Here is a 23,458-nt window from a genome sequence, read left to right as displayed (position 1 = left end):
ACAAGCTGATGATAAGGAGGTGCCCTCCTGACATATTTTCTGAATGGACCAGGCTGCAAATATTTTATGATGGCCTCTCTGAAAAGACCAAGATGTCAATGGACAACTCTGCAGGTGGTCATTACACATGAAGAAGATGCCTGAAGAGGCGAATGAGCTTATTGAGATGGTTGCCAGCAACCAATATCTTTACACTTTTGAGAGGAACCTTGTGAACACTAGGACTACTCTGAAGAAAGGAGTCATGGAGGTAGACACACTGGATGCTATTTTGGCTCAGAACAAGATCATGTCCCAGCAGATTAGCATGATCTCTCAATATTTAACAGGGATGCAAGTCTCAGCTATCAACACTCAAGAGGTATCTTATGACATGACTGGGAGCTACAACCAAGGGGACGCTTATGGTTATGCTCAACCCACCACTGAGCAAGTAAATTACATTGGTAACTCCTCCAGAAATCCCAACAATGACCCATATTCGAATACATTCAATCAGGCATGGAGGAATCACCCTAACTTTGGGTGGAAAGAGCAGCCACATAGGTCTCAACAGAGCTTCAATAATAGCCAGGTCGAACCAATCAGAATAGGTTTTACAACCGGCAGTTCCAACCCTCTCAGTAGCAATAAAGACACCCTCAGAGCCAAGACACTTCTGACTTAGCCACAATAGTCTCAGAACTTTCCAAGACCACTCACAGCTTCATACAAGAGACATGAGCTTTAATTCGAACTTGAAAGTACAAATGGGTCAGTTGAGTAAGAGGATACCTTAGAGGCCTCTTAACACTCTTCCCAGCAACACAGAAGTGAATCTAAGAGAAGAGTGCAAGGCCCTTATCATGGCCAAAGAGGCCAATCCTAAGGAGGTGGATGCTGCTGAGGATTTGAAGGAAGGAAAGGCTCAAAAAGAGGCTGGAAGCATATTGTTACACGCTCTAGTGGTGGCACAAGATCCTGAAGTACAACCCCCTCAGAAACCTCAAAAGGAGACCAAGGATGAGCAACTAACTCAATTCTTGGAAATCTTCAAAAAGATGCACATCAATATTCCTTTTGCTGAGGTGTTGGAGAAGATGCCTCCCTATATGGCCTTTATGAAAAAAATACTCTCTGAGAAGAAGTCCCGGAAAGGAGATGAAACTATGGTCTTGACTAAAGAATGCAGTGCCCTGATTCATAAGAAGCTACTCAAGAAGATGCTAGACCCCAGAAGCTTCCTGATTCTTGAAGACCACTATGGATCACCATACATGATTAAAGATGGGATTCCACAAATAAGACATCAGGATACCACTTGTAAGAAAAGGAAAATGAGAAACACTAAAAGAAATCTTTAGTTTATCTTCTCAAAATTGTCGAGCACTCCTCCTCTTGTTTTCGAGCAGCATGCAGAAGCTGCTAATGGTTTGAGGACTCTCCTTTGAATATTAATGAATTCCGTGCCTTCCAAAGTTGCCACATGAGGTGGGAATTAAGCTAACCATATTTGCTTTTTTTCCATCTCTTCTCTTCTTCAACTCCTCCATGAGCTTAATCCAGCACTTTCACATCTCGACGTCGTCAGGTATACACGAAATTTGAATTCCGGAGCTCTGCCATACTGCTGTTGACTGCACACAAAGCAAGAGGTAGTGTTTTGTTGATTCTTCATGTTGGCCGCATCTTAGGCAGGTTGGGAAAACTCTAGGTATTCTTCCATGGAGTCTTTGGTTCACTGGTTGTGGTACATAATTTGTCACGAAAAAACTTTAATTTTTGGCTGGATTTTTAAGTCCCAAATTGAATTCCACAATGTTTTCATGCGACACTGTTTCCGTAGATGTTCAAGCAGCGGATGATAAAATTGATCTGCAACCCTATATCCAGATGCCACTGAATAATTACCTCTTTTCTCCAGAATCCAGGTCGGTATGTCTTCTTCTTCCTATATCTCTATATGTAAGATTGCATGTGCTATTTCTGGTTGAACTGTTCTGTGATTGTTTGTTGATTCCATGCTCTATGATCTATCATAAGTTGCTCTACCCACTGTGCTTGTATGTTGTTGGAATCCTGAATGAGTGTGCTCAGCGGAAAAAAATTCTTTATCCATCTGTCTTCCAACAACTAAACCTTATTTTCCATCCCTATCTTCCAAAATAAACCTTTTTTCACCCCTTTTCCGCCCTCCAAAAGACTTCTCCATCCCCAAGAAGGATCTACTCCAATTTTAGCTCTTAGAAAATTTGAGTATCTGAAATATTTACGCTTATAAACTCTGTGTATTAGAGAATTGTGTTTGGTCAGTAACCTCTAACCCTCCTTACCTAGCATAGCTATGTTGAAAGCTCTAAGATCCCTAAAATTCAAATCGCCTTGATTCTTAGGTCTGCATATGATATTCCAGCTCACCCATTACATCTTCTTTTCTAATCTTTGTTGTTCCCACCAAAACTGCATAATCATTATATGAATTTCTTCAATTAAATTATCTGGAAGTTTAAAACAGGCGAGAGTGTATATAGGTATAGCAGTCGCCACTACTTTTATGAGAACTTTTCTTGTGCTGGCCGACAATAGTGATATTTTTCACTGCTGTAACTTCTTAGCAACTTTATCTTTAACATAATGAAATGTAGCCTTTCTTAATTTGTGAATAACTACGAAAAGGCCCAGATATCTATTCTAGTTATCCACATGTATGTAGTACCTGTAAAAAGTTATCCACATGTATTAATAATCCATTGCAATTTTTTTTCTTGTTTAAAATATCATGGGTGGCAAATTAGACCAATTGATAAATTAATACTCAAATTATTTTTTTTATGATAGTAGATATAGTATTTTACTAAAAAACGGTGCATTTTAGAATTTTATAAGAGTGTGGTGCAATACAGAAATACTTTTAACAATTTTATTTTATTATTTAAAAATTAAAGTAATTGCACCTAACAATTTCACTTTTGTAATTTCACTTAAAAAAACAAAAATCTTACTTAACGGTTTTATTTTTTAATTTAAATAAAAAACAAAAATCTCCCGTAACAATTTCACTTTTACTTTTTAAGAAAAAAAAGTTTTCTACTAGCAATTTTAATTTTCTTTTAATTTAAAAAAAAGAATTGCACTTAGCGATTTCACTTTTTCCTCTGTAAAATCCGAGAAAGCTCAATATTTTTTATTTTCGTATATTTGTTAAATTAATAACTAATTACAATTTTCTTTTTCCTTTTTGAAAAAATTAACTAAGTTGAAAAGAATGTCCCTCTCTGCCTTGCCATTCCCTTCACAAGCCTGCTCAATTATTATTGGTAATATCCCTTTCCCACATCAACACGAAATTTTCTGTACTTATATATACACAGCAAACGTCACCCACACGGCGACACGGAAACTCCAAAAAAATAAAAAAATAAAAAAATCCATCTGTTTATTTAATTGAATATTTATTTATATGAAATGAATGGACGCAATTAAAAAGGCACCATTCTTATAAGCTGCCAGTTTTCTGAACCTGGTTTTGTTACAAATACAATTTGTAGTTGTAGGTCTCTTCGCCCCCCTTTCTTCTCTTCTTCTTATCTTGTGCCTTCGCGTGGCATGTATCAATTCAATTAAATCTCTCTTCCTTCTATGTCTAAAATATCATAACAGCATAACAAGCATGACAACAAGCAAAGCAAGTAATGAAACTGCTGCTTCAGAACAACTCAACAACAATACAGAGTGTTGCATGTGCGGGGATCTTGGCTTCTCTGACCAGCTTTTTCACTGCAAAGTCTGCCAATTCAGATCTCAACACAGGTACCCAACATACACAATTCTTCCACTTTCAATTTTGTGTTGTGATTTAGGAAGAGTGTTAGACTGTTAGGTATTCCACTAATACGAGTGTTTTAGTAATTTTAGACGTTGATTTTAATTATATATAGATTTTATAATTAAAATTATTGACTAAAATCACTGGAATATTGGTATTATTGAATTACCTGAAAATAACTGAAACTCTAGTATTTCTGGGATTGTTGAGATTTCTTTAAAACAATTGGGTAAATTTAATACCGTAATATTTTGAATCAAAACGTGATATTCATTTTGAAGGAGGATCCCATTCTAATTTTTTTTTTTTTTGCTTCTTGAAATTGTTCAGATATTGCAGCAATTTGTACCCGAAAGATGAGGCGTGTGAAACGTGCAATTGGTGTTTGAGTCAGAAAGAGGAGAGCACAAAAGAGAAGTCACCGAATTCGTCAAACTCTTCATCTTCTCATCACAGGAACAACGACGAGGGAAACAAGAACAAGAAGCTCATCAAGAAGCTCCAAATTCAGAAACCAATGATTAAGAAACCAAAGTCTCCGTCAGATCATCAGTCATCAAGATCACCACCACCACCATCGCCTTCACCGTCGGTTATGACACCGACACGGAAGAGAATCGTGACCAACCGTGCCTTGGAGGAAAGGCTGAGGAGGACCAAGTCAGAAGGGGTAATAGCGGCGGTTAGAAATGGTGGCGCCACCAAACAGGTCTTTAGGAATAAGGTCAGAAGGTACAAGCTTTTGGATGAGGTTTCAAGTTGAGTTAAGCAAACAAAACTTAATCAAAATAAAAAGTTTTTATATTTTTTATTTAGAAAATATCGTTCCATTTTCGAACTTTAATACATTGAGTATCCATGTAGTAAAAGTCGAAAGAATAGATACTTTTGAAAAGGAGGAGTACATAAAAAAAATGATGTCGATTATAGGTTTTTATTTTTATTTTCCAAAATTTCCCAAACAATGTATATAAATCAAAAGTGAAATAATGAATGAGCCATTGCAGCCCCACTTTCTCCTCAAAAGATTAGAACCTGGGAACTGGGATGAAATTCAGGATTTAGTATGCCAATTGAATACTGAATAATGCAGTTTGGACAATACTCTATAGATTTGTTTTGTTTTCATTAATAATTTTTTCAAGAACTTTATAGATTTCAAATTTCAGTTTTACATATATTCAATCTATTTTTTCATTTAACTGACTCTCAGATTTAGAGTTTTATGTAATCAATCTGGTGAAGTGCCGCATCCAATAGATGGAGCGAATTGTTTTACATATTTGGAGAATTTGATTTTCAAGAAAGAAGTCTCTATCCAAAGTTGCCAAAAATGAAGTAAACACATTTACTTGAAATATTGACATGCTAAGACGTGTCGTACTATCATCTAAGATGTTATGTTAATATTCAATAGAATAAAATAATGGTAAATATTAAAATAGAAATTTTAAAAATTTTAATAGATTAAAATTAAAAAAATATAGGAATTACAATTGAAATCAAGTATTTTACAAAAATAAATATTTAGTTAAGTCAATAATCAATATCAATAAAAGAGTCATGTGTCATCCCGAAAAATGGTTGGAAACTGTCTTTTATTCATTTATCCTGCATTATAATGTGAATGATATCGGTGATGAAGCAAGTGATACTAGATTGTTATAAAGTCTTGAGTAAGTCATGAATGATAGAGACACGTCATTGTTGTAAAGCAAAAAAGTCTAAAAGGAGAGCGTTTCTCAAGTTTGCTAGAAGTTTCTACGCAATATCACACACGCTTTGAGGTGGTGGGCCTTAGTTGGCCCTTCATACACAAGGATCTTTTAACTAATTTACCTTTTTTTTAACACAAAAAACAAACATGAAACAACCAATTAAATTAAAAAAAATTAGAGGAATCAAATTTTTTATTTGAGTGCTAGACAACCCACATTGAAGTTATTTATTATTCTGATGGTTACCTGAAATTAAGTTATTTATTGGATCAAGATGTGGAGTCTAGATTTCTTTTACCAACTTTCTTTAATGTTAAGGTGCTGCTGTCTAAATTTCTCGTGAGGAGGTGAGAAGGTGAGAGGTGTACCTGGAAGAGACTCCGATATCAAAGTTGGGAAGAGTTTTAGCGGGTTTTTTAGTAGATTGGGTCTGAATATACTTGAGGGCGTGATAGGAAATTCCCGCATAACTACCGGCAAGTGCACCGAATCGCATCAAATAATATCACTGTGAGTGGGTTATCATTCCCACGAGTATTAATAGATTAAGCAATCAATGATTAATTGAATATTTTAGGTAGACAATTCATATTGGGATGATGAGCAATAAGTAATTTAAATGACTTAATAAAGAAGTAAATGAAAGCTATAAAATGACAAGAAAGTAAATGACGAAAATGTAAATAACTAAAAATTAAATTGCATGAATTAAATGACTGGTAAGTAAATGACAAGAATTAAGAATGGAAAGAACATTGGGATCAAGAGATGTTGTATTCTCAGGATCAATAGCTTTCATCTCCTCTTCAATCATGCAATTATTGATCTCTTGACAAATAATAAGTAATTGAACTCCAATATCTTGGTAATTCAATCTCTCTTAATGTGATCATTGCCAATTCCTTGATCTAATTGCTTATGAGAAGAGATGAAGATTAGTATCTGATTTAGAGCCACACAATTTCATGAATCAAGCTATAGATTGATTATATGTCGCATATCAATACCAAACCCAAATTCACAAGAATTAGGAGAAATATCTTCAAGCTCAATTCTACGATCCCTTTTCTAAGTTCTCATAAAATCAAGTTGGATTCAAATTCTTTCCCAAGACATTTGAATCCTTAAGGTAAAGAACGAAGATTCTTTCTAAAGAAGCAATTGAAAGATGAATCGAAGATGAAGAGTAAATTACATTTGATCCATTGAAATATAATAGAGCTTTTTCTCTCAATGAAAAGAATTAGAAACTCATAACTAAAGAATTACAAAATGGGTATGAGAGGAAATGGAAGAGAGGGAGAAAGTGAGAAGAGAGTCCGAAGACTCCCCTCCAAGGTGTGTATCTAAGGGTATCTAAGTCAGTGTCCACTATAAACTATTATATATCGTTGAAAAGCTCTAGAAGTCAGCTTTCTAATGCCATTAGAAGCACTACATTTGGACATTTATAGCTCCAATTATCTTTGTTCGAGTGAGGAAAGGTCAGCCTGGCAGAAATGGCCCAGCGTGCCACTTCCTAGACACGCCAACTCACATGTCAACTTTGAAGAAAATTGAGCACGAAGGCATGTGGCTAGAGACACGCCACTCCCATGCCCATTTTGGAGATTCCCTGGAGTTGTGGCTTGGCGTGCCACTTCTCCCACACTTCAGCGCACACACACGCCACACACTCACCATCCACACTTGAGTTCACACGCCTCTTCCATACAATTTTTAAATTCCTTCCTAAATGCCACCCTTCCTTTGCTTATTCTTTTTGTGCTAATTTATTATCTCATTTTCCTTGAAAAAATCTTAAATGTGACACCCTATTCTTTATCAATTTCTTTCTCCTACAAAAATCATTAAACACAAGTGCATCACAGCTTGATTCTAATAATCATGAATTAACACAAAAATTACTAATGTTTAATGATTCTTTGCATGAAATTCTAATTTGAGAATTATCCACAAAAATATTTGATTAATAAGTAAGATTCATGATTTATTTAATGAAAAAGCACTAAAGTAGCTACCAAGATGCTCATGCATTAGGGTATCAGTGTACTTATAGTAGAAAAGATAACTATCTTTTTAGAGTAGTTTCATCCTTGATGGTGGATGGTCATTCCCTCTTAATAGGAAAGTTGTTGAGATTTTTCTTCTAAATAAGCTGAAGATATCTTAGGAGGTAGTTACTTATTCAGATAAATATGGTTGAACTATCTTTTTCGTGCCCAACCTCTATGAGGTCAAGCAGGAGTAGAAGAGGCTACCTTTACTGGGTGGACTCTTATTCTTTCTGGGTCTGGCTTTATTCTGGGCTAGAGTATGAACAGTGCCTCTATTTGAGGTCGGGCTCGAGCATCTGTGGCTTCAATTTTCCACGTCGGGTATACCGCCTTCGAGAGTCAGATACTCAACATGTTTTCAAAATTTGTTGAGACATTGTGCCACTTGATGGCAGGGTGTGCGTTATTGATGAGCGGATAATTTATACGCTTTTTGGCATTATTTTTAGATAGTTTTTAGTATAATCTAGCTACTTTTAGGGATGTTTTCATTAGTTTTTATGCTAAATTCACATTTCTGGACTTTACTATGAGTTTGTGTGTTTTTCTGTAATTTCAGGTAATTTTTGGCTGAAATTGAGGGACCTGAGCAAAACTCTGATAAGGAGGCTGACAAAGGACTACTGATGCTGTTGGATTCTAACCTCCCTGCATTCGAAATGGATTTTCTGGAGCTACAAAACTTCAAATGGCGCGCTCTCAACGGCGTTGGAAAGTAGACATCCAGAACTTTCCAGCAATATATAATAGTCTATACTTTATTCGTGATTAGATGACGTAAACTGGCGCTCAATGCCAGTTCCATGCTGCATTCTGGAGTCAAACGCCAGAAACACGTCACGAACCAGAGTTGAACGCCAAAAACACGTTACAACTTGGCGTTCAATTCCAAAAGAAGCCTCTGCACGTGTAAAGCTCAAGCTCAGCCCAAGCACACACCAAGTGGGCCCCGGAAGTGGATTTCTGCATCAATTACTTACTTCTGTAAACCCTAGTAGCTAGTTGAGTATAAATAGGACATTTTACTATTGTATTTAGTGTCTTTTGACCGATCCTGGATCCTGGAATGTATTTTTGATCCTGTGATCACGTTTTGGAGGCTGGCCATTCGGCCATGCCTGAACCTTCATCACTTATGTATTTTCAACGGTGGAGTTTCTACACATCATAGATTAAGAGTGTGGAGTTCTGATGTACCTCGAGTTTTAATGCAATTACTACTATCTTTTATTCAAAAATTCAATCTTATTTCTGTTCTAAGATACTACTCGTACTTCAATCTGATGGATGTGATGATCCGTGACACTCATCATCATCCGTCCCTATGAACGCGTGCCTGACAACCACTTTCGTTCTACAAGCGAAAGCTAGAGCGTGTATCTCTTGGATTCCTGATGCACGACGCATGGTTGCCCTCGCCTGACAACCGAGCCTTCCATTCCGTGAGATCATAGTCTTCGTGGTATAAGCTAGAATTGATGGCGGCATTCATGAGAATCCGGAAAGTCTAAACCTTGTCTGTGGTATTCCGAGTAGGATTCCGATATTGAATAACTGTGACGAGCTTTAAACTCGCGATTGTTGGGCGTGATGACAAACGCAAAAGAATCAAGGGATTCTATTCCAACATGATCGAGAACCGACAGATGATTAGCCGTGCCGTGACAGAGCATTTGGACCTTTTTCACTGAGAGGATGTGATGTAGCCATTGACAACGGTGATGCCCTACATACAGCTTGCCATGGAAAGGAGTAAGAAGGATTGGATGAAGGCAGTAGGAAAGTAGAGATTCAGAAGGAGCACAGCATCTTCATACGCCTATCTGAAATTCCCATCGATGATCTACATAAGTATTTCTATCTTTATTTTCTATTTATTTATTATTATTATTCGAAAACTCCATAACCAATTATTATCCGCCTGACTGAGATTTATAAAGATGACCATAGCTTGCTTCATACCAACAATCTCCGTGGGATCGACCCTTACTGACGTAAGGTTTATTACTTGGACGACCCAGTGCACTTGCTGGTTAGTTGTGCGAGGTTGTGAAGAAAGTGCTGAGTTAGTAAATGTGCACACCAAGTTGAATGCCATTATAAGAGATCACAATTTTGCCTACCAGTTACATTGCCATTTCCTAGGGATCCGTGCACGTCATTAACAAGGGGCATAGTTTTACTTTTTTTCCCATGTTTTCTTATAAATATTCTTTTTTTTTCTTCCTTTTTATTATTTTTTTGTTTCTCTAAACCGCTTCATTTACTATCTCTCTTTCCATCTTCAGTAGTTGCTCTTTCTTTCAAGCTTTCTTTGTGACCATTGTTCTTTATTCAAGGTTTCTTTATCTTGAATTTTCGTTCGTGTATTGGGGACTTTGGATTGTACATGTCTTGCTGTTGTGCACCCTTTTAACTTTACGCTCCTTCAAGGTTGGTTCTTTTAATCCTTTGAACCCTTCTATATATCCTGGGTGATGTGCTGCTACTTTTGTTTTTGTTTTGCCACTTTGATTTTTGATTTGCATTATGAAATTCGCTTCTTTTCTTTTGAATTTTTGTTCGCCTCTGTTTGTTGCTGGAATTCTGGGGCTCTATCCCGTGTTAGCCCCCAAACGGTGCCATTTCTTTATGGAAGATGGCATCATTTCAATATATTAGAGAAATAGTATAGCTGTTTTGTGTTGGAAGATTTTATGACGTTCTTGGTTGGAACTGATCTGACCTCTTGTGAATTTATAAATATTTGTATTGCTTATTTGTTGCGTCGGGAAGAGATGGCCCAACCTCCTGATCATTTGTCTTGACTTGTGGTGATGAATTTTTGTTTTGTTGTATTGTAGGTATAGCTTTTTTATGTCTCTTTCCGTAGTTCATAGCTTGTCTTCTAAGGTCCCATCCGATTTGACTTGGGTAGATTTATCCGTTCTTATTCTTGTCTCTGTTATTGGTAACGAATATGCCGAAGCCTTCAATAGACACCATAGGTTGTGTTTGAGTTGGGAGGATGAGAGGAATTATGAAATTATGCAAGTATAGCTTCTAAACCAACTAAAATCCTTTCATACAAAAATTTGGTTGTCACAAGTAACAAACCCAATAAAAATAATAACTGAAGTATTCAAACCTCGGCTCGTCTCTCAAGGAATCACAGGAAAGTGTGTTACTATTGGTTATGGGTTTTTCTGAGAATTTTTAGAGTGAGGAATGATAAAATAATTAATTATAATTTAAAGTAAGGAAAATTAACAAGAGGTTTTATGCAATTGAAATAAAAGGCCTTGGCTAGGAGAAGATTAATCAAAAGTTCTATCCTTGTTGGATTTTCCAAGATTAATAATAATAGGTTGTTGTTTCTACTTAGTTAACCCTCAACGAATGAAGGAAAGTCAAGTAGTTGAGCTAACTCCAATTCACAAGTCCTAATCCTCTCCCTTAGGAAGGATTAGCGTTAATGACTAGAGAGCCAGCCAACAATTCCCAATTACAATTTAACTCTTGAGTCTTCCAACTCAAGGGTCTCCAAATATTAATCTAACTCCAAAGTCAAGTTGGAGGCCTACTCCATTGACATGGATGCCAATTTTGCATACATGTAAAGGGAGTAGAAAGAAGACATGATAATTGGACTCAATTGAAAATAATCAAGAAATAATGAAATTAAATAGAAAAGTATCTTTGCATTAATTAATTCCAAAATCGAAGGTATCCATATAACTCTAAATAAAGTAAACAGGAAAATAAGAAGAGTAAAGGAATAGGAAACAAACTAGAATGATAAAGACTTTAATGGAGGTAGTAACTCTGTCAATATCTAATTCAAAAGCATAAAACTAGGAATCCTAAAACCTAGAGAGAGGAGCCTCTCTCTCTAGAAAACTACATCTAAAACCTAAAATTATGTGAATGAGAAGTGTCTCATGGATTCTGGTACAGGAAATCGTGAGCTCACACTTTTCTCACAACTCTGCGCAGCTGACCAGCAAGTGCATTGGGTCGTCCAAGTAATACCTTACATGAGTAAGGGTCGATCCCACGGAGATTATCGGCTTGAAGCAAGCTATGGTCACCTTGTAAATCTCAGTTAGGCAGATTCAAATGGTTATGGGGTTTTAATAATTAAAAGATGAATAAGACGTAAAATAAGATAGAGATACTTATGTAATTCATTGGTGGGAATTTCAGATAAGCGTATGGAGATGCTTTGTTCCTCCTGAATCTCTGCTTTTCTACTGGCTTCATCCAATCATTCATACTCCTTTCCATGGCAAGCTATATGTAGGTGGATCACCGTTGTCAATGGCTACCATCCATCCTCTCAGTGAAAATGGTCCTCTACGATTTCCCGCATGGCTAATCATCTGTCGGTTCTCGATCATGTCGGAATAAGATACGTTGATCCTTTTGCACACTGTTACTGCGCCCAACACTCGCGAGTTTGAAGTTCGTCACAGTCATCCCATCCCAAATCCTACTCGGAATACCATAGACAAGGTTTAGACTTTTCGGATCTCAAGAATGCTGCCAATTGATTCTAGCTTATACCACGAAGACTCTGATCTCACAAAATGGAAGATTCTATCGTCAGGAGAGGCAACCATGCGTCGTGAACCAGGGGGCCACGAGATACACACCCAAGCTCTCGTAGATAGAACGGAAGTGGTTGTCAGGCACGCGTTCATAAGGGATGATGATGATGAGTGTCACGGATCATCACATCCATCAGGTTGAAGTACGAGTGAATATCTCAGAACAAGAATAAGCGTGAATTGAATAGAAGAACAATAGTACTTTACATTAATTCATGGCGAACAGTAGAGCTCCACATCTTAATCTATGATGTGTAGAAACTCCACCGTTGAAAATACATAAGAACAAGGTCTAGACATGTCCGAATGGCCATGCCTCCCAAATAACATGAAACAATCGAAAAAGGGTTCAAAGACCTGATCCCAAGATCAAAGATGATCAAAAGATGAAAATACAATAGTAAAAGGTCCTATTTATAGTGAACTAGTAACCTAGGGTTTACAAAAATAAGTAAATGATGCAGAAATCCACTTCCGGGGCCCACTTGGTGTGTGCTTGGGCTGAGCATTGAAGCTTTCATGTGCATAGGCTTCTCTTGGAGTTAAACGCCTGCTCTGGTGCCAGTTTGGGCGTTTAACTCTAGCTTTTACGCCAGTTCTGGCGTTTAACGCCAGAAAAGGGTCTCTGACCGGCGTTTTGACGCCAATTTAGGCCATCAAATCTCAGGCAAAATATGAACTATTATACATTGATGGAAAACCCAAGATGTCTACTTTCCAACGCAATTGAGAGTGCGTCAATTGGGCTTCTGTAGCTCCAGAAAATCTACTTCGAGTGCAGGGAGGTCAGAATCTAACAGCATCTTCAGTCCTTTTTCAGCCTCTGAATTAGATTTTCGCTTAGGTCCCTCAATTTCAGCCAGAAAATACCTGAAATCACAGAAAAACACACAAACTCATAGTAAAGTCCAGAAATGTGATTTTTGCATAAAAACTAATAATTATATACTAAAAACTAACTAAATCATACTAAAAACATCCTAAAAACAATGCCAAAAGCGTATAAATTATTCGCTCATCACAACACCAAACTTAAATTGTTGCTTGTCCCCAAGCAACGGAAAACAAAATAGAATAAAAAGAAGGTAATATACATTGAATCTCACAATATCAATGAAACTTAGTCCCAAGTAGATGAGCGGGGCTAGTAGCTTTTTGCTTCTGAATAGTTTTGGCATCTAACTTTATCCTTTGAAATTCAGAATGATTGGCATCTATAGGAACTCAGAATTTTAGATAGTGTTATTGATTCTCCTAGTCCAGTATGTTAATTCTTGAACACAGCTACTTTTTGAGTCTTGGCCGTGACCCTAAGCTCTTTGTTTTTCAGTGTTACCACCGGATACATAAATGCCACAGACACATAACTGAGTGAACCTTTTCAAATTGTGACTCAGCTTTGCTAAAGTTCCCAGTTAGAGGTGCCCAGAGTTCTTAAGTACACTCTTTTTGCTTTGGATCATGACTTTAACCACTCAGTCTCAAGCTTTTCACTTGGACCTTCATGACACAAGCACATGGTTAAGGACAGCTTGATTTAGCCGCTTAGGCCATTATTTTATTCCTTTGGGCCCTCCTATCCATTAATGCTCAAAGCCTTGGATCCTCTTTACCCTTGCCTTTTGGTTTAAAGGGCTATTGGCTTTTTCTTCTTGCTTTTTCTTCTTCTTTATTTTTTTTGCCTATTTTTTTCGCAAGCTTGTGTTTTTCACTGCTTTTTCTTGCTTCAAGAATCAATTTCATGAATTTTTAGATTATCAATAACATTTCTCTTTGTTCATCATTCTTTCAAGAGTCAACAATTTTAACATTCAATAAACTTCACTATAAAAAATATGCACTATTCAAGTATTCATTCAGAAAACAAAAAGTATTGCCACCACATCAAAATAATTAAACTAATTTCAAGATAAAATTTGAAATTCATGTACTTCTTGTTCTTTTGTAATTAGGAACATTTTTCATTTAAGAAAGGTGAAGGATTCATGGGATTGTTCATAGCTTTAAGGCATAGATATTAGACACTAATGATCATGTAATGAAGACACAAACATAGATAACACATAAAGCATAAAAATTGAAAAACAGAAGAATAATAACAAGGAAATTAAAGAACTGGTCCACCTTAGTGATGGCGGCTAGTTCTCCTTCTTGAAGATCCTATGGAGTGCTTGAGCTCCTTTATATCTCTTCCTTACCTTTGTTGCTCTTCCCTCATGGCTATTTGATCCTCTCTAATTTCATGGAGAATAACGGAGTGCTCTTGGTGCTCCATCCTTAGTTGCTCCATATTGAAACTCAAATCTCCCAAAGAGGTGTTGAGTTGCTCCCAATAGTTTTGTGGAGGAAACCTTGAGGCATCTCAGGAATTTCTTGATGAGGGACTTCCTCATGCTCTTGTTGAGGTCCATGAATGGACTCTCTTATTTGCTCTATCCTTTTTCTAGTGATGGGATTTTGAGATGAATCTTTCCATCTCCCATGACTCGAAAGTGGAAGCAATTGCCTTCTCTTTCCTCTTTCTAGAGGTTTTTCTGGCCTTAGGTGCCATTAATGGTTATTGAAAAGAAAAAGCAACGCTTTTTCCAACACCAAACTTAAAATGTTTGCTCGTCCTCGAGCAAGAGAAGTAAGAAGGACGGAGAAGAAGAAGAAGTGGAGGAGATGGAGAGGTGTGAGAGGTTCGGCCAAGGGGGAGAAGAGGTGTGTTTGATTTGTGAATTTGAAGGATGGATGAGGGGTTTATATAGGAGTGGAAAGAGAGGGTAGGGTTCGTGTATTAGGGGTTGGGTTTGGGAGGGAAAATATTTGAATTTAGATGGTGAGGTAGGTGGGGTTCCTGTGGGGTCCACAGATCCTGAGGTGTCAAGAATTTCTCATCCCTGCACCATTCTGGTGAATAAACGCCCCCTGAGTGCTAATCCTGGCGTTAAATGTCAGATTACTGCCCATTTCTGGCGTTTAACGCCAGCTTTTCTTCCCTTTCTGGCGTTGAATGCCACTTGTTGCCCTTTTTTGACGTTAAACGCCAGTCTGGTGCCCTTTTCTGGCGTTAAACGCCCAGAATGGTGCTAGACTGAGCGTTTAACGCCCATTCTACTACCCTTACTATATGTAACTTAATACAATGATAAATAATTGAATATAACCCATTTATCTAGTTCGATATAATAAATCATGCATAAGATTCTTAAGGGAAAAAAAAAGAAGATATGAGATTTGAATATGAATCCTTATTACATAAGGGTTCTATCTTATATTTTATCTTGTTTTCAATGGACGCATCTGAGTGAAATACACCCAACTGTCAAAAATTTCCAAACTCAATAATATCATTTTTTTAAGATCAAATAGATAAAAAAATTTTCAAAGGAGAAACAAAAGTGATCATGCATTAGCAGGAGATTTAAACATGAAACAATGCTAACATTAAACACTTTCAAACTATAGATAGATGATTAGATCAACGTTACAAATCTCATCCGCAGACAGATTTTGCTTGCTTTTTATTCCTGGAGAGTGCAAGTTGAAATTCTTCCTAAAATTAAAACTTATGATTAGAAACACCGTATTCTTAATATCCAAGTATCAAATTAGGCATATACAAAGAACTAATATTTAACACCATCAAATTGGAACTAAAACACAATAACTTATCAATAAAGTAGCTTTAAAATTACCTTTAGCGAGCACATTCAAAGCTCTTCATCAACATCAGACCTATTCAATGCAGGGATTAGAATTGCAAGGTTCATGCATAAAAGTTATAAGCTGGCCCAAATAAACTAATATTAAGTATTAATTGCTAATTATTAATTATATGAATTAGGATTGGTGTAGAATCTTGTTATGGGCATTTAGAGAGTGAAATAATTTAATAGTGTGCACATAATTATTAATCAAACTTTATATACGCATATTGGTTGCAAAAAAAAAAAAAAAAAAGAAAACTTTTGAAAGAGCAACAACTCACATGAAAAGTAAAGAACATAACTTGACAACAACTCAAGATCAGCACATTAAACTCAGATATGCAATGTCAAATAAAAGAAAAAAAAACAAAGCAAATAGTGTCTTGAGCTAATAAAGTGATATCTTAACTATACGAGATTTGTGTTGAAGGATAATGAGAGCATTGAAAGAGGACTCGTAAGCTGCAAATTCTATTAAAACAAATAATAAGAAAAAAAATAATACACAATTTACAAAAAGTAACTAATAAAAAATGTAAAATAAAAGAGTATCTCAAGAAGAAGGGCAAAAATTTTCAAATAAAAAATAAATGCAATTTAGAAGAGCACCTTCAAATAATAAAATGGCATGTTGATAGTAAAAAACAAACACTTGCACAAAACAACCCTATAAATAAAGCATAAAAAAAAAACAAAATTTCATTATTGATATTAATGGAACTAATGGAAACAATAAAAGTAGTAAATCACAACATCTATATAAAAAGAACTTTGAGCATGAAATTTGAATTAGTTAGTTAATATGGAAACTATATTTGTTAGGCCAAATAAAATGAACACCTTAAAAACAATGAAAGAAAAAGAAAAAAAATACCACAACATTTAATTTAATTTTTTTAAATAGTAATTAAAACAAAAAACAACATTACCATTGTCTATTATCCTCTGGCTTTGCTTATTATATTTGACTCTTTACTTTAGAATTCTTCGCCTTTCATCAACATGATTTTTTATTCACTTTCTTTTGATACAACTACTTTTTTTTCCAAAATTTTTGTTGGAAGCATCTCTTTTTGTGAAGCTTGGATTTAGATTGAAGTTATCCAATCTATACCAATAAAAGACACGTAAATATAATAAATACTCACACTACCGTACATGAACCTAATGATAATGCTGTTATGCATTAAAGGACTATTGTATTGTGTACAAACTTACTCATGAACTTTTATATATATATATATATATATATATATATATATATATATATATATATATATATATATATATATATATATATATATATATATATATATATATATATAACATGTATTTTTTATTAGGAGGTATACTAATTCTTGCTAAGAACTATCTATATCATTTAGTTATTGGGTGATGAGAATATATAACATCTACAAATAGAGATAGGAATTGAACAATAGAAGGTTTTTAAAAGTATATACATGTACAATAATGGCGACTAATCAAGAAAATGATATTGAGACTAAAAGACTTCTCTCTTACTTATTAAAATCAAAGCTAAAAGTAAATGCATCATTTTTCTACTTTTGCACCATCAAGTATGCTGTCTCGGGAGCCCCTGTGTAAAGGGTATAATCTCTTGGATGCTTCCCACTTGAATCCCATGTCTCTTTTATTATCTGAACATACTCACAAAGAAATAAAATCACCCAGTTGGTGAAAAAAATTAAAAAATCGATCACAATTTAACATACTCAATTGATTTCTTATACATCTTCGTCTACTAATATATCACGGTATAAAAATGAGTAAATTATCATTTATTTAAAACAAAAACAAATCATAGAAAACACGATGATGATACCAATATGGTTCTGATGGATTGTTCGGAATAGAAAATGTCAATGAAAGTCGGACACCTTCACCTATTTTATTCTGTCGCCAGCCCCAGCGCTTCATCTGGACCAGCTCTCGATTCTGCTCGACATGCACTGGCGTTTTGAGTAACCAAAGAAATCCTTTCTTCTTTTCCATGTTTGTCGTTGGTGTCACTGCAACCTTTTACACCATCCGTCCATCAAGATGCACAATGTACCCCGACAGAGAAACAGGAACTCAAAGGAGGAAACCGAGGATGAAGGTCTAGGGTCTTAGGGTTTTGGATCAATGAGATGTGTAAGATTAAGATTGCTTAGAGAGTTCCTTTACACGTATCATTGATCTAAGGCTAGAGTTCTCACTAAACCAGAAAATGACAACTTACCTAAGGGATTCTAAACTATCTCAAACCTCCAATCACCACATCAGGAACAACTTTCAGTGTCATTACCATCAATATAAGGGATCTCTTAGTTGTTCAAACACATACAAAATAATACAAAGAATACACAAATAGAGAGAATAGATAAAGCAATTAGCTCAAATAGCATATAGAAACAATTATTCAACAAGACAAACTAAATACAAGATACACACCCAATCAATACACACAAATGCAAATGATGCATGTATGCCCTATGTCTAATGAACTCATCTGTCGGTTATACAGTCAAACCTGACATGTCTGATAGCGAACCCTGGATAGTTCCTCGATGCGCGTATCCCAAAGAGGTATTCACTTCTCTTGGAAGAATTATTTGGGAAGGTCCAAGTGTCCGGCCACATCTTGCGACAGAGGTCAACAAAGTCTCAAAACTCAACCCGTAGCAAGTGGGGTGAACCACTGCATCTACCCAGAAAGTTCCAATCTCATCCCGGAGCCAGTGGGGTGAACCACTGCATCTACCCAGGGAGGTATCATATCAATCAAACTTATCTCCATCACCCAATCATATCAACTTATCCCTTTAATTTCTTCCAATCCTATTTCGACTTAATAATTTTCTGTCCAACACTTTCTACCCTCTAATCCACTGTCTTTATACTCATTATAGGGGTTACAAAAGTAAAAGAGATGGTTGGATAGGCTAAAACAGTCAAAATCAATATTTTCCTGAAAACAGGACAGTCATGCGTATACATGTCTCGTGCGTACGCACGAGCCCAATGCGCACAAAAACAATTCAATTCTGGAATGCAAGTTATTCGTATGCGTGACTTGGCTTTTGTGCGTACGTATGGTATGCACATGAAGCTCTTTCAATTCTGTAATGCCCCTTGATTAGCGGATAATTTATACGCTTTTTGGTAATATTTTTAGGTAGTTTTCAGTAGGATCTAGCTACTTTTAGGGATGTTTTTATTAGTTTTTATGTAAAATTCACATTTCTGAAATTTACTATGAGTTTGGGTATTTTTCTGTGATTTCAGGCATTTTCTGGCTGAAATTAAGGGACCTAAGCAAAAATCTGATAAGAGGCTGAAAAAGGACTACAGATGCTGTTGGATTCTGACCTCCCTGCACTCGAAATGAATTTTCTGGGGCTACAGAACTTCAAATGGTGCGCTCTCAATTGCGTTGGAAAGTATACATCCAGGGCTTTCCAGCAATATATAATAGTTTATACTTTATTCGAGTTTAGACAACGCAAACTGGCATTCAACGCCAGCTCCATGCTGCATTCTGGAGTAAAACGCCAGAAACACGTCACAAACCAGAGTTAAACGCCAAAAACATGATACAACTTGGCGTTTAACCTCAAGAGAAGCCTCTGTACGTGTAAAGCTCAAGCTCAGCCCAAGCACATACCAAAGTGGGCCCTGGAAGTGGATTTCTGCACTTAGACTTATTTCTGTAAATCCTAGTAACTAGTCTAGTATAAATAGAACTTTTTACTATTGTATTAGACATCTTTGGATTATCTTTTGATCCTTTGATCACATTTTGGAGGCTAGCCTCTCGGCCATGCCTAGACCTTGTTCTTATGTATTTTCAACGGTGGAGTTTCTACACACCATAGATTAAGGGTGTGGAGCTCTGCTGTTCCTGGAGTGTTAATGCAATTACTACTATTTTCTATTCAATACATGCTTATTCTTATTCTAAGATATCCATTCGCACTTAAGAACCTGATGAATGTGATGATTATGTGACGCTCATCACCATTCTCCCTTATGAACGTGTGCCTGACAACAACTTTTGTTCTACATGCAAGTAAGCTTGAATGAATATCTCTTGGATTCCTTAATCAGAATCTTCGTGGTATAAGCTAGAATCCATTGGCAGAATTCTTGAGAATCCAGAAAGTCTAAACCTTGTCTGTGGTATTCCGAGTAGGATTCAAGGATTGAATGACTGTAACGAGCTTCAAACTCGTGACTGTAGGGCGTGGTGACAGACGCAAAAGGATAGTAAATCCTATTCCTGCATGATCGAGAACCGACAGATGATTAGCCGTGCGGTGACAGCGCACCTGGAACATTTTCACTGAGAGGACGAACGGTAGCCATTGACAACGGTGATCCCCCAACATACAGCTTACCATGGAAAGAAGTAAGAATGATTGGATGAAAGCAGTAGGAAAGCAGAGATTCAGAAGGAACACAGTATCTTCATGCGCTTATCTGAAATTCCCACCAATGAATTACATAAGTATCTCTATCTCTATTTTATGCTTTATTTATCTTTATATTCGAAAACCATTATAATCATTAGAATCCGCCTGATTGAGATTTATAAGATAACCACAGCATGCTTCATACCAACAATCTCCGTAAGATCACCCTTACTCACGTAAGGTTTATTACTTGGACGACCTAGTGCACTTGCTGGTTAGTTGTGCGAAGTTGTGAAGAATGTGTGTGAACCATAGTATTGTGCACCAAGTTTTTGGAGCCATTGCTAGGAATTGTTCGAGTTGTGAAAAGTATGAATCACAATTTTGCCCATCAAGTTTTTGGCGCTGTTGTCGGGGATTGTTTGAGTTTGGACAACTGACGGTTCATCTTGTTGCTCAGATTAGGTAATTTTTATTTTATTTTCAAAAAGTTTTCAAAAAAAAAAATTTTTTCTTCCTTTTTCATTTTTTTTCTAAAAATTGTTTTCAAAAAAAAAAAAATTTTTTATAAAATCATAAATAAAAAAAATTTTGTGTTTCTTGTTTGAGTTTTGAGTCAATTTTTAAGTTTGGTGTCAATTGCATGTTTTTAAAATTTATGCATTTTTCGAAAAATTCATACATTGCATTCTTCATGATCTTCAAGTTGTTCTTGGTAAGTCTTCTTGTTTGATCTTCATATTTTCTTGTTTTGTGTCTTTTGTTGTTTTTCATATGTATTTTTGCATTCATAGTGTCTAATCATGAAAAATTTCTAAGTTTGGTGTCTTGCATATTTTTCTTGTCTTGAAAATTTTTCAAAAATAAGTCTTGATGTTCATCTTGATCTTCAAAGTGTTCTTGGTGTTCATCTTGACATTCATAGTGTTCTTGCATGCATCATGTGTTTTGATTCATAATTTTCATGTTGTGAGTCATTTTTGTGTTTTTCTCTCTCATCATTAAAAATTCAAAAAAAAATCAAAAAATATCTTTCCCTTATTTTTCTCATAAATTTCGAAATCTTTGGGTTGACTTAGTCAAAATTTTTTAAAATAAGTTGTTTCTTGTTAGTCAAGTCAAGATTTCAATTTTAAAAATCCTATCTTTTCAAAATCTTTTTCAAAAATCAAATCTTGTTCATTTTTCTTATTATTTTTGGAAAATTTTAAAAAATTAATTTTCAAAATCTTTTTCTTAATTTCATTTCAAAATTTCGAAAACTTTACTAGCAATTAATGTGATTGATTCAAAAATTTGAAGTTTGTTACTTTCTTGTTAAGAAAGGTTCAATCTTTAAATTCTAGAATCATATCTTTTAGTTTCTTGTTAGTCAAGTAATCAATTTTACTTTTAAAAATCAAATCTTTCTAAATTTCTTTTTCAAAATAAATTTCAATCATATCTTTTCAAACATATCTTTTTTAAATCATATCTTTTTCAAAACCAATTTCAAAATCTTTTCTAACTTCTTATCTTTTCAAAATAGATTTTCAAATCTTTTTCAACTAACTAATTGATTTGTTTGTTTTACTATTTCTTATCTTTTTCAAAACCACCTAACTACTTTTCTCTATCTAATTTTCGAAAATCACCTTCCTCTTTTTCAAAATTCTTTTTAATTAACTAATTGTTTCAAATTTTAATTTTAATTTTATTTCTTCTCTTAATTTTCGAAAATCACTAACCATTTTTCAAAAATAATTTTTGAAATTCTCTCCCTCTCATCTTCTTCTATTTATTTATTTAATTACTAACACTTCTCTTCATCTTAAAATTCGAACCGTCTCTTCTCCTCTGTGTTCGAATTTTTCTCTTCTCCTTCTTCTATTCTTTTCTTCTTCTACTCACATAAAGGAATCTCTATACTATGACATAGAGGATTCCTCTTCTTTTCTGTTATCTTCTTTTTCATATGAGCAGGAGCAAGGACAAAGACATTCTTGTTGAAACAGATCCTGAACCTTAAAGGACTCTGAAGAAGAAGCTAAGAAAAGCTAAAGCACAACAATTCAGAAAAAACCTTACAGAGAATCTCGAAAACGAAGGAGACATGGCCGAACCCAATAATAATGCAAGGAAGATGCTTGGTGACTTTACTGCACCAAATTATAACTTCCATGGAAGAAGCATCTCAATCCCTGCCATTAGAGCAAATAATTTTGAGTTAAAGCCTCAATTAGTTTCTCTGATGCAATAGAATTGCAAGTTTCATGGACTTTCGTCAGAAGATCCTTTTCAATTCTTAACTGAATTCTTGCAGATATGTGATACTGTTAAGACTAATGGGGTTGATCCCGAGGTCTACATGCTTATGCTTTTTCCTTTTGCTGTAAGAGACAGAGCTAGAACATGGTTGGACTCACAACCTAAAGATAGCCTGGACTCTTGGGATAAGCTGGTCACGGCCTTCTTGGCCAAGTTCTTTCCTCCTCAAAAGCTGAGCAAGCTTAGAGTGGATGTTTAGACCTTCAGGCAAAAAGATGGTGAATTCTTCTATGAAGCTTGGAAAAGATACAAGCAGTTGACCAAAAAGTGTCCTTCTGACATGCTTTCAGAGTGGACCATTTTGGATATATTCTATGATGGTCTATCTGAGTTCTCTAAGATGTCACTGGACCATTCTGCAGGTGGATCCATTCACCTAAAGAAAACGCCTACAGAAGCTCAAGAATTCATTGACATGGTTGCAAATAACCAATTCATGTACACCTCTGAGAGGAATCCTGTGAGTAATGGGATGCCTCAGAAGAAAGGAGCTCTTGAAATTGATGCTCTGAATGCCATACTGGCCCAGAACAAAATATTGATCCAACAAGTCAATATGATATCTCAGAGTCTGAATGGATTGCAAAATGCATCCAACAGTACTAAAGAAGCATCTTCTGAAGAAGAAGCTTATGATTCTGAGAACCCTGCAATGGCAAAGGTGAATTACATGGGTGAACCCTATAGAAACACCTATAATTTCTCATGGAGAAATCATCCAAATTTCTCATGGAAGGATCAACAAAAGTCCCAACAAGGCTTTAATAATGGTGGAAGAAACAGGTTTAGCAATAGCAAGCCTTTTCCATCATCTTCTCAGCAACATACAGAGAATTCTGAGTAGAGCCCCTCTATCTTAGCAAACATAGTCT

The 23,458-nt window shown here is 35.6% G+C and overlaps 1 protein-coding gene and 1 non-coding gene across 2 annotated transcripts; one reads left to right on the top strand and one right to left on the bottom strand.

Annotated features, from left to right (window-relative positions):
* The first annotated feature begins 3,463 nt into the window (after positions 1 to 3,463).
* On the top strand, positions 3,464 to 4,817 carry LOC130941482 (uncharacterized). The gene is made up of 2 exons (XM_057870007.1): positions 3,464 to 3,789; positions 4,136 to 4,817. The coding sequence occupies exons 1-2, from the start codon at positions 3,650 to 3,652 to the stop codon at positions 4,566 to 4,568; spliced, it is 573 nt and encodes a 190-aa protein (XP_057725990.1). The 5' UTR covers positions 3,464 to 3,649; the 3' UTR covers positions 4,569 to 4,817.
* A 17,947-nt stretch (positions 4,818 to 22,764) lies between these two features.
* Positions 22,765 to 22,872, bottom strand: LOC130942921 (small nucleolar RNA R71). Its single transcript, XR_009071466.1, has one exon. It is a non-coding gene; the product is annotated as a small nucleolar RNA R71 (small nucleolar RNA).
* Positions 22,873 to 23,458: the final 586 nt, after the last annotated feature.

This window comes from Arachis stenosperma, chromosome 7 (assembly GCF_014773155.1).
Source record: "Arachis stenosperma cultivar V10309 chromosome 7, arast.V10309.gnm1.PFL2, whole genome shotgun sequence".
Taxonomy (NCBI): Eukaryota; Viridiplantae; Streptophyta; class Magnoliopsida; order Fabales; family Fabaceae; genus Arachis; species Arachis stenosperma.
This window is presented reverse-complemented; position numbering and strand designations above follow the sequence as displayed.

Excerpts from the sequence above, each read along its gene's own strand:
- LOC130941482 (XM_057870007.1), top strand. The coding sequence starts at position 3,650 with ATGACAACAAGCAAAGCAAGTAATGAAACTGCTGCTTCAGAACAACTC. Across the intron at positions 3,790-4,135 it reads CAATTCAGATCTCAACACAG|ATATTGCAGCAATTTGTACC; the intron begins GTACCCAACATA and ends GAAATTGTTCAG.